General features: G+C 40.5%; 1 protein-coding gene across 3 annotated transcripts in view; it reads right to left on the minus strand.

Moving 5' to 3' along the window:
* Positions 1-3,640: 3,640 nt before the first annotated feature.
* The window catches only part of FOXP1 (forkhead box P1), a 738,073-nt gene continuing 729,327 nt past the window's right edge, over positions 3,641-12,386 (minus strand). For all 3 annotated transcript variants that reach the window (XM_010861997.1, XM_010861996.1, XM_010861998.1), the window contains one exon: positions 3,641-8,378. In XM_010861997.1, the coding sequence (XP_010860299.1) occupies positions 8,234-8,378 (145 nt within the window). In that variant the 3' untranslated portion in view covers positions 3,641-8,233. The remainder of the gene's footprint in view (positions 8,379-12,386) is intronic.

Raw genomic sequence — 12,386 nt, forward strand, 5'->3', positions numbered from 1 at the left:
AATTCACTGCTTTATCTATCTCTGTTAGACTGCAAAATAGCTTTAAATATTCAAGTGGTAATTAATGAATCTTTTATGTTGCAAATCAAACATTTTCATCTGCGCGCTGGTGGAGTAGCGGTGAGGCAGGATTTAAAGAGTAATTGTTTCTCTGGATTCCCCACTGTTGACTAGCATTACCTTAAGTTTGCATGTGTTGCCTGGTGGGGCTGAAGCTCAATGTGGAAGGTCTGCTGTCTTTCGAGGTCAGGATTTCTTAACGTATTTCTTGCCAGAGACATTCCCGACTAGATGGAAAGTCTTTGAATGTGGAATTTTTGCTTGAGTGCAAAATAATAAAAAGCATGTGTATGTTAAAGGAAAAAAAAAAAAAAGATCAGCTTAATGGCAAATGAGCATTGGCTTACATTAATATTCTATTACAGTAAAAACTTCTATTTAATAAATTTTCTCCAGACTTTTCCCCACCCCAGAAACTAATGTATTTTTCTAAGTGGCATGCCAACCTAAAGAAAGTATGTGATACATTTGATTTATGTTAAGTCAATAACATGCACAAGCCATTTAAAATTGTATTTTAAGTGTAGAAATATCAATCCAAAATATAGTCCCTTGTATTGAGAAGGGAGGAGTATTAGCTTTTCAGAGGCTGAAGTGCCTTGTAAATATTATTCTATTTAGAAGATGTTTTTCAAATGTGCTGCTTTATGTTGAGTGGCAAGAAAGCAAGCACAAAATCCCAGTTGAGAATCGAAAATTAAACTGGTATTAAAGATTCACATAGCAAAATAGTTCTCCTTCATATTAATGAGACACGAGCCAGGGAGAGCGGCTCTCCAGAAAGCTCACAGAAGGACTGACAAACACATCTCTGTGTCACCCTGTGTTCTTTTGTGGCCTCACAAATGCTGGACTGGGTGACATTTATGTATCAGAGCAATAAGCTAAACAGGAAACAATTTATGTCACCTAAAGCTTTTTAACAAATCGATGCAACTATTTGTAATTGCTTGTTTCACAAGATTAAAAGTGCTAAGGCCTGATCTTCGCTCACGGATTTGTGGTCAACCTGACCTGTGCTTCCGTTGTTTCAGAAAAAAAAAAAAAAAAAGAGAGAGAGAGAATTGGTGATCAGCAGTGACTTCCATCAAGTAATCCATATTGCTAATATTTCTGGAATTTTAATGTAGTTACAATTTATAGCTGATCAAATGTGGTTACCTAAATTGCTGTTGCTAGTAGACAGTTTAACTGTCTTTATTAATTACAGTATAATTTAATGTTTGAGTACAGTACTTGTGTTGGTCATTTTTACAGCTAGAGCAGTTATCTGCCTTATGACGAACCATTTTAGCATTTTCAATGGAAATTTGCTAATATGATGAGTGATAAAAATGTCACACGCCGGTAAATAATGATTATTGCTTTGGCTGAAATTAATTCTTGAAAGGCCGGTTACCTTCAAATTAACATTATAACTTGAAGCTTGTCTTCCCCCCCCCTTTTTCCTCCTCCCTGTATTCTTGGTATAAGCCAAAGAAAAGGCCAGTGGATCCTTTCAAATGGATATATATGTGTATTTTGGGGGGTTACTAAGCATGGAATGTCATTTTACAATCAGAGCAGAAATAAGATGATAGGGGGTTTTGTTTTTTTAAAAAATAAAATGCTGTTTAAAAATAAATAGAAGTCTAGAATGACAGTTTTCTAAGCCAAATATTGTCCCACAGTTAAACCAGTGTTTTTGTATGTAATTTAATTTCCCTCCAATGTGAATTCTGTCTTAAATCTTTCATCCATCAGTCAGTTCCTTAAATGAAGGTCTGAGACCCAACTTCACTTTATTTAAATAAAGACTACTTTTGACTCAACTACAATCAGGATGAAAGATAAATTGTGATTACTAGCCTACATATCGGAGAAGGCAATGGCACCCCACTCCAGTACTCTTGCTTGGAAGATCCCATGGACGGAGGAGCCTGGTAGGCTGCAGTCCATGGGGTCACGAAGAGTCATACACGACTGCGCGACTTCACTTCCACTTTTCACTTTCATGCACTGGAGAAGGAAATGGCAACCCACTCCAGTGTTCTTGCCTGGAGAATCCCAGGGACGGGGGAGCCTGGTGGGCTTCCGTCTATGGGGTCACACAGAGTCGGACACGACTGAAGCGACTTAGCAGCAGCAGCCTACACATAAATATGTAGTATCAGATTTAATCTTCCTTGGGGGGAAGGGAGAGTAAAAACGATCAGGCAGCTGGTTAGTGTTGGTGTGAAATTGGTCTTCCTCAGAGTTTATTTAGGCTGTTGATATAAAGGTTCCCATTTAAAAGAAGCACCAACAGTTTGGGTTTGCTGCCTAGTTTATCTGAATGGCAAGCCTGAAATAAAGATGTCAGAGAATGTTCCTGCATTAGAACAATTCCTGAAATACAAATAAAAACGTCGTATGCATCAACTGGCAAAATCTTCACCAATGCAGTGTCATACATACTTGGTTAGGGTCTTTCGGTTGACTCAAAATATGTGGACATATTTAATTTTACCAACTGCACATGCTCTAAGCAGTGTTTATGTTTAAGCCTGGTATTTAAAGGAATTTCAATTAACCCTAATTTATTTGTAGTAGCTAGAATAAGAATTAAGGGTTCAAATGTTTCACTAATTATCAGACTAGAGGGCTTTTAGACAGTGGCATAACTGTTACTGAAAAGGGGCTACTACTCTGCAAAATATGTATGAAAAAAATGTTTTCCTAATAAGGTCTTTTCAAAACAATGCTGAGGAAGAACATTTATATTTTCTTCAGTGTCAGCTGGTCTTTGCCAAGTAACTGCAAGGTTAATTTTCAAGACATCCATTGGCTTGCGTTATGTGCTCTGAACTGTATACCTAACGGTTGTATGTCATTGTAGTTTGGCCACTTAGAAGTGGTGCTTTTGATATACTAATTTTTTTACTCAAAGAGAATGCCCAAATTAATTCATCCTTATATATGACAGAATAGTATTAGAGAGAAATAGTGAATTTTCCTAGAGATCTGAAATTCTTAAAAGACCTCAGAAATCAAGATGGTTTTTCTGGAAATATTCAGTTACGGGAGCTTTTACTATTTGGTTCCGGGAAGGCAGCTATGGACCAGACCATACTTTTGGATAGAATAGTTTTATAAAATCATTTGTTCTAATCTCAGCATTTATCTTTATATGCAAAGAGATTTCTTGATGAGAATATTATAGACGGTGCATGTTTTTGACATTAGCATTTTATTTGGATGACTAATCTTGCAGATGTGAAATTTAAATGAATTATTCATGAAATTGCTTTCCTCTGAAATTTTAGTTTGCTATTCAATATTTTGTTTTTTTCTATATAAAATATGATGGAAAAAAAATCAGTGTGCTTCCTGGAGAGAAAAGGTAACCTCCCCTTTTCTGTGTTTTTCCCCCTAATTCTCTAAGTGGAGACTTTCACTTTGAAATCCTGAGGGATGAGAGCTTCAGCCCTCTGTGATGATGAAAGCTTTTAGTTAAGATTGATTTTAATTCTGAGTTGGAAGCAGCTGGTGCTAAACCGAAGGCATATGCCGAACATACACTCTCAGGAGGTCAGAAGGGGAAAGAAACTTAGGCGGTGGCGACTTTTACTACCAGTGTGAACAACCAGTATTTTTATTGCATTTGAAAATGCGATCATGTCAGTAATTAGTACTGACTACACAACATTTTTTTTTATTGTCTGTATCCACAGACACGGAATGATGGAATTACAGTTGATGTCAAGGAATGAGTTCCTTTTATGCCTTATCAAAACAGAACAAAAAGAAAAAAAATTCTTGTTACTGGCAGCACATCTCCACGGAGCACCATGCTCACAGTCCGGGCTGTACCATCTCCACGCAGGCTTCTGTGTAGCGCACGTCGTGAGAACTACACGGGGCCCACATAGATGCCTTTGGAATTGTTAAGTCTCATTCTCGGGAGAGAAAAGCCAAACCGACTCTCAGAAACATCTGGAATATCCAGAGGGTCTACCACTAAGCAAAAGGTCCCCCAAAGATTCAGAATCCTGACAAACATGTTCTTCTTTGTACCCTTGGAAACGGAGATCAAGCTGGAATGTGGAAAGGAGAGGAAATCTTTAACTTTTTTTTCCCCCATGATAAAATTGCTAATGACGGACATCGCATTTTGGGTGAAGAATCCAAGGTGTCTTTACCAGGTCTGATGGAACGCTGGGAATCAGGTCGGAGCCATCCAAAGGTGGCGGGGCTGGCGGTCACTCTTCCCATCCATAAGCCTTGGTATTTCCTTTCACTGCTGGTACACTGCAGGCAGCGCTAACTTGTCTCACAAGGACAGACTAGGGACAATAGGGTGGATCCTCATTCCTGACGGTGCATCTGTCTGATGCGAGGGACTGTTCTCCCTAAAGGTACGCTTTTCTTTGGAAAAAAAAAAGTAACAAAATTGTCTGTACATCTTGGCACCTTGTAAAGTTTTCTTTTTTTTTTTTTTTTTATACAAAAAGTTCAATAGCTTTGACACTCTCATGATTAATCACTACTTCACTGATAAACTTTGAAAGTGTGACCCTGGAATTTCATCATGCAAAGTATTTACTGCAGCAGGAGAAAACACTTTTTAAAACAACATTTTTTTTTCTCTTTTCAAATGTATGAACTCATTTACGATAGCCAGGAGGGCAATGGTAGGATAAACACAAGGGATAGGAATGTATCAAAAAACAGATTAACACACACCCGTTCGCACACACACCAAAAAAACCTGTACAAGATGCTCTGATCAATGAGAACAGGGGAAAAAAAAAAAATCTGTCAACTATGTTACAATTTAAAAGCCAAAAAAAAAAAAGTTTGGGAGTTTTTCCCTCCCACATGTCAGGAAATGTCATCCGATATTCTTAAAGCAAGAATAACTAAATAAAATACATGTGCAGCATATTCTGCAATTCCATTACATACAGTAGTTTTTTTCCAAAGCTTTTTTTTTTTCCTTAAGTATTGTTAATATAAAGCAGTTGCACAAAAAGCAAAGGTGTTTTGACAAACAGGTGTATGCATTTATTCCTTTTTAGGAACAATATCTAAAAAAAGAACCACCCTCCGCCCTCCCCCAAAAAAGACAAAGAGTCACACAGACACATCGGGATATATGTACAACATAATAAACCCCATCCTAAAGAAGCAACTGGGATTACCCCCAAGGGATACAGAATCAGAATTGGAAAAATCAGAGTGAAGTTTGCTTGCTGTAAAGCCTGAGATTCTTTTTTTTTTTTTTTTCAGTTGGTTCTTCTGCAAGGCTGTGATACCTGCAAAGATATGTAAAATCTAATTTTTTTTTTCTTTTGCTACAGTCTTTAGACTAAGCATGCAAGACATACGACTAAGTGCAACTGAGTGAAATGTATTTTTTTTTTTTAAATTTTAATCATTCCCTAAAGGTTTGAACTGAGGTATGCGTACTAACAGTTTCTCATGCTGTTAACTTTACTCATGTCTAGCTACACATGCTGAGAATGAACTAATCTACCAGATTTTTATCCTCTTTTGAATACCAAACTAACCAGCAACCACTCCGTTCAGAAGCTCAGGGCCCCCTTCCCATGACCCTGTCTGGCTACTGCCTGCACATCATGACGCTGCCTGGAAAAGTTGGGGAAAAAAAAAATGTAAGTCTCGAGTGACCACAGACTGCCCTTTATAGAGAAAGCAGTGTGAAGCTTCAAAAGTAACTGCCAAAGAAGTTTTTCTACCAAGCTTGTGAGTGGACAGGAATGTTTCTTTTTTTTTTTTTTTTTTTAATGAAAAATGCTGAGGCAAGCCTAATCTGAAAGAAAGGAAGGACAAAAAGAAAACCTTTTAAAAAATAAAACAAAAACCTGGAGGATAGATATGACAAGAGAAACTAAAATGAACGCAGTGATCATAGCACAGTCTTTAAACAAAAGTGGCATACAATCTTTCTTTGAAAAGAAATGTCTTCTAGAAATACTATTACATGGTCTAGTTCAATTGTGGAAGCTTTTTTGTTCTCTCTGAATTTTACCTTCATTTTACCATAACTGTCTCCTGGACTGGACACCCCCTAAGTTTCATATGCCATACACTGTTTTTGTTTTTCCTTGGAGATGGTACACCCTTAATACTGTATCCTATTTCTCCCTTCAGTAGCCCCGTAATTTCTCTTTACAGGAATGAGTTTTGGTCTCTGTAGGAAAAAAACAAACAACAAAAAATGATTAAAAAAAAAAAAAAGTAACTACTTTGGTTCCATTACCTACTTGGTCTCCTAAATGTCCTCTATGATGAAGGAGCAGTTGTCTCAAGTTAGCAATAGCCTATATCTCATCAATTGCCTCTAAATTATTTTGCCTCCTTTGATCAACAAGAAGAGGATATTTGGCTTCATCAGATAAAGCATAAAAACAGAGAACATAATTTAACTTTGTGGAATATCTTTGGTAATTTTAGGGGAAAAAAGGTACAAAGCATATAAATTAAGCTCTCCAAACGGCTCTCGAACTAAAACAAGAGCTACAGTCCTAGATAAATAAATGTCAGGAAAGGGGGTGCAAGTAAGCGTTCAGGGTTCCAAGGACTGAGGCTGAACTGACCCATGAGCGTCACGTCCTGCACGTCCTGTTTGTCTCCCCCAGAGCCCAAGGCTGGGCTGAGCTCCCATCTACCTGACGCCTCGAGCTGCTGGCTTCCAAGACAGGACTGGTGGGGTGATGCCGGCTCACAGACGGCATTGCTGCACCCGGTCTGCACAGTGGAAATTAACTCCTCAGCTTCTGCTGAGCCCAGTCCTCATTAACTCACAGAACAAGTTCAAATTGAAATCTGATTTGCATTCAAACAGATGAATGCCACCAAGCAGGTCTGAATGGATGTTTCCATTGGGGGCCACCGGCACTTGCAGCAGAGTTGTTCAGGGAAGCCAGCTTTGGGGCCATTTTGCAAACAAAGCAACTCATGCTGGTTTTAACAACTGCGAGAGCTTGAGGCCCATCTCAACCAGGTCATCCCAGGGAAGCCTTCTACAGCCACGCGGTCAGTGCTTTTTTTTTTTTTTTTTTTTTTGGTTTTGGGGGAAGAGGGGCTGCTGCCTATGTCTCCTTGTGCTGGTAAATGCTGTGGCATTTATTAAGAATGACGGTAGATACGATATTTAAAATAAAAAAAAGAGGAAAATCTGAAACAACCCCCTTCCCACATTCCAATACTGCTTTGTGAAATGAATCTGCATGGTTCCTAGGGTGTCTCAATTTTTTTTTTTTTTCTGTCATTCATTCTCTTTCTGGCAGGAACTTCACATCTGGGTGAGAGGACCTTCACATGTAGAGTGCAGCATTTGGGACCTTTTTGCAAAAGACCAAAACGGAATGTTTTCTGACTTTTGAGAAAACAGTGGTGATGTCTGAAGGGAAATGGAATGAGTGACAGAAAACTACGAACGAGAAATGACATTCAGCTTTGTATAATAAAAACACCTATTAACATTCATCACAAGGTACAGAAAACTTGAAGCCTCCAAGAGGCCGCGGGCCCAAATGGAGGCCTGAGGTCAGAACTTAAAATGGTATAGGAGAAGCCAAAAAAAAAAAAAAAAGGCAATACATTAAAAAGTTTGGGATAATTATTTTTAAACCCTCCCCCCAATACACACACAAAGGCCTTCCCCATCCCAACTGGAAGCAAAAAAAAAAAAAAAATGGAGTAAAGGCAGTGATAATCAACATGCAGTACTGTGCAAATAGGTCGTCCATTGGAATCCTTGGATTCTGGGCAGAGGCTTGGTCTGCAGCTCAGGCGCACATGCTCAGTTGGGTGTCCTCGTTGTGCAACGTCGGCAGGACTGCAGTTCAAAGTCTGCTGCTAAAAGTGAATCAGTTTAGCGAATTTACAACACTGATGTTGACTGTTAAGAGAGGAAAATCCCCAGTACCAAACAAGTCCATCCAATGCACAGAGTACAAATTCCTTTTTTCAACAAAAAGTAGAAAAATCAAAAATACTCCCAAATGGGATTCTTGATGGCACTAAGAGTTAACACATTGCAAAGTTGTCAAAATGTAGTGAAAAATCCTCCAGACTGTACAACCAATGGAGAACGATTTCACTGCCAACTTTTGACATGTTTTGTTTTGTGTGTGTGTTTTTTCCCCCCAATCTTCACACTCTTGGGGTTGGCCTGCCCAGATGTTCACTCCATGTCCTCATTGACAGGTTCATCTTCGTAATCTCTGTCGTGGTCAAAATCTGGACTATGGTTGGCTGTTGTCACTAAGGAGAGTGGCCCTTCAGCTTCCTCGGGGTCCAGAGGCTCTTCTTTGACGTGTACAGGATGCCTGGAAAAGCAAGAGAAGGTTCACTGAGGGGACTTCCCAACTCAAGGTAAGTTGGGTGTTCTGGGTAGCACAGAAGCCACAGTCTAGGGCTGTGACGTTCTATACAGCAGCCACTAACCACGTGTGACTACCAAAATTGAGACAGTTTAAAACTGTGCTTCTCAGTTGCACTGGCTACATTTTATGTGCTCCAGGGCCACCGCGTAGGCTACTGACTACCATACTGGATTGCACGGAGGGAGGTTCCCACCATCCCGGAAGGGTCTCTGGATGGAAGCACCCGTGGGTGTGTCCTCCCATGGGGTTTCTTACAGTGTGATGTGCACGCGCATTAACATGGGCTCTGGTTAAAATGCAGCCTGAGACTTTCCATCTCTGACCAGCTCTGCACTGATGCTGCTAGACCAAGGACACACTTTGGGTCAGCTAACAGGCCCCGGAGTGGCCTCCTGCATGGAGGAAAACAAACCTTGAAACAATCCCATGAACCAAGAACCGGTAATGCAAGGGTAGTTTGTGGGGACCAAAAACTGGAGGCTGGGCTAATCGCAGCTCTCTGTGTGTTCTGCTTTGCTAGTTAACATGCAGAACCTGTGAAAGAGCTCTCCGGAGACCGACCCCAAGCGAGGGTCTATCATTAATCAACTTCAAGCAAACACAGCAGAGAGACACCATGATACATGCTGGAAACTCCAAATTAATGCATATTTTTACAAACTGTCAATAAGGCAAGAAAAGCCCTGCCAGGAAACACAAACGGAGAGGAAAAGGTGCGCTCAACACAACAATATGATAAGAAAGCGGAGCCCCGGTCAGAATAATAACGCTGTCAGCTGTAAACAAGACTAAACAAGAGGCCCCGGCTGGTAGCGGCCACCGGGACGCGCTGGGCTCTGATGAGATCTGCCAACGCGCTCATTACAGCCCAGCGCACAGTTCACCCGAAGGGGCCGGCGAGGGACCACACGAAACCTCTCCGATAACAACTGAGAAATGTTGTTCGTAAATCATATTTACAACTGATCCTTTTGCAAATACAAATTACTTTCGGTTGTGGGGCTTTTGATATGTAAAAGAGCCATTCAAGTTATAAAACCCGATCCCCATTCATGTTTTAAAAGAAAAAAAAAAAAGATCCCACTGCAGGGACCGGCTACCAAGGGTGGATTTTTTCATTCGACTTTATCAAGTATTAGTAATAAGAGGTGGAGCTGGGGACTGCTGCCTCCCTAAATAATTGATGTTGTATGCAAACCCTGAAGGCCACTTGAACCTTGAAAAACCAACAGAGGAGTGCTCCGGACTGCCCTTGCCACGGGGACCTCCTGGACTCTTAATTAGCGAAGCCTGGAGAGCAGTGTTTGGAGGTGGATGTCGGGATAAACAGCTTTTAAAAAACAGAGCCTGTGTTCTTACAAACTATGTGCGAAATGAAATATGCCCAGGTTGTATTAGAGTATGTTTCACTAGTTTGGCTCCGACTATTCTTAGTTTGTTAATGGTCCTATTTATTTGTTTTTAGCGTCAAGATCCGGACCAGATGCATAATTTGCAGAGTCCAGTGTGAAATGAAAATGCATTTGAAAAATTCATTGAGACTTTCCAGATGGAAACAGCTGAGCGTTAAAACTTTCAAGCGTGGGATCTTTGTGAGACTGTGTTCATCGCATGCCTGGGAAGTCAGCCCCCGTAGGCCCCTCCCCTGTATTCTTTAGGGAAGAATTGGGTGTGTGGATTTTTATTCCTTTTTTAAAAAAAATCACCTATAAACCCTAGTTAAGGGAGGATATTTTGTTTTGTCTATCCTCTCCCATTTGGGGTCATGTTTTCACATATTGCAAACATAGCAGGAATGTTATTTTGCTACCTTTAGTTTTAATTTTTTTGACTGTATGAGCACTGTGCTGACTGACATGTTACCCCTTAACACTGGGCATTTGGGACTGTCTTTTTCCCGCCTCTGTACCTTTCAACCCTGCTGTGCTCTTTGTTGTAATACAGTGACCACTTCTATCCATACTTGATTTACCGGCTTAGGATAAATGTCTGAGAATGAAATTGTTGGAGCAGAGGCTAAAACATCTTATGGTTCTTGTGATTTATTGCAATGTTAATTTCCAGAGAAGCTCTATCAATTTAGACTCAACCTCATCAGCCCCAAGTGTTGCTTTTCAAATACGCTGTGTTGCTGAGCAGGTACAAGGAAAGTTCCAGTTACCTTCAGCTGTGTTTCTCGGGTGACTGACAATGGTGAACGTCACTTTATGTTTGGGCTTCATATTAGCACTGTTGAACTGTTACTTCACCCCCTCCTGTCCTCTGGTAGCATGGTTCTAGTAACAGTTTGGACAAGAGTGTTTTAGGGTTGTGTGTTGCCTGAACTGTGAGTCAGCTGTGTTTCCCATTTTCATTTTTCTTCACACTACCAGATATATTCATCTTTTTAGGTTTATAAAGCTGAATCTGATGACAGAAATGATACAAGGCTATGGGTGGGAGAGGGGGGAGACCCTAGAACAACTGGAGAGTCTTAATGAAGTTCTTGCTTTATAATTTGAGACTTTGACAAATGTTAGGCTAGGCAAAAGAAAAAATCAGGTATGTATCACTTCCCCCAACCCCAACAAGGTAGGTTCGCATGGGAGAGTATTTGGTTCCCCCTGCAATCTGCAGGCAAACTTCAGTGAGATTATTTTCCATCCCAAAGACACAGGTGACGACCCTGTGCACCCTGATTCAAACCCAGCACCTACTATCGAGTGGAGCCCCAGCAAAGGTGAACTGATCAGATCTACGGTGTGACAAGCTGCCAATACAACCAGGTGAGATGGTAATAAGGCTTCTTGGAACTCCAGGGAAATGAGATCCAACTCACGACATTCCGTGAAACCAGCAGACCCCCCTGCTGAGTGGGGCCACTGCAGGAACATGGGCAAGCAGGGCTTTAGAGAATGGGAAAGGATGGCTTTCCATGCAAGATCCATTTCAGGTAAGCTGCAGCCTCCTTCAGACCCTGTGCTTCATAGTCACCCCCCTGCATCCTGGGAAACAGAGCCGCGCGTGGCGCCTTCCACGCTCACTGGTCACCTCCTCCCTTCTCTCTGACTTCTGCTTCCGAAAGGGCTTCCAGGGAATAACTGTGCAAACCCCACATTTTCCTTCTTAGATCTAACTGCTTTCTTTAGCCACTGTGGGAACAGCAGAGTTTTGAAAGCGAGCTGACTGCTGTCTAAAGGCACTATGTTCAGAGGGTGTGGAGACAGCATGGAGTACGTGCTTTGTACGACAGCTCCTTTAGCTCCTCGCAGGATGAACGGATAATACTCCAAAGCCATACTTCTGGGTTACTTGGTAGTGTTCCGAGAGAGAAAAAAATGCAGTGGTATTTGAGTGTCACGGGGAAGGTAAGAAGGAATTCTATGTCAACACTAGATAGCAGGTGGGCCGTTACCAACAGGGTCCTTTAAGCCTTGCTGTGAAGTTTACAATCTGAGTTATTCCAATAGAATAGAAAGCTTAGGAGACAATCTGAGTCATAGCAGGTAATGCATGTTAGATAAGAATTCAAACTCCATCATTATAGAATTTGCTTAATGGAATTGTGAGATGAAAAAGGGTAACCATCTCCAGCACCAAGAGTAGGCATAGGAAATGGGCTGATGACATATAATTCTTTTTAGCAAAATAATTTATTGTACTGTATACCTGTGAGATCTGAGCAACAAACAGTATGCTTTTTGACATCTTTATACAGGTTTAGAAAAAAAAAAAAACCATCAGTAAAATCTTCACTTTGTTAAAAATTAAACTGACAGCTATAAAACAAGACTTCTGTTATACTGGGGTTAACTCAAAGTTTCCATAAATTAACTTTATAGTAACTATCTTATACAGCAAAATTAGCATCACTCAAAACTGCTGTGTGAGTTTTTATCCAAATATCTTTCCTTTATTTTTTTTAGTCATTTTTTTTCTTTTACTGTAAACACAGGAACGAAACCTTGGAGT

This window comes from Bison bison, unplaced genomic scaffold (assembly GCF_000754665.1).
Source record: "Bison bison bison isolate TAMUID 2011002044 unplaced genomic scaffold, Bison_UMD1.0 scf7180017864474, whole genome shotgun sequence".
NCBI classification, from domain to species: domain Eukaryota; kingdom Metazoa; phylum Chordata; class Mammalia; order Artiodactyla; family Bovidae; genus Bison; species Bison bison.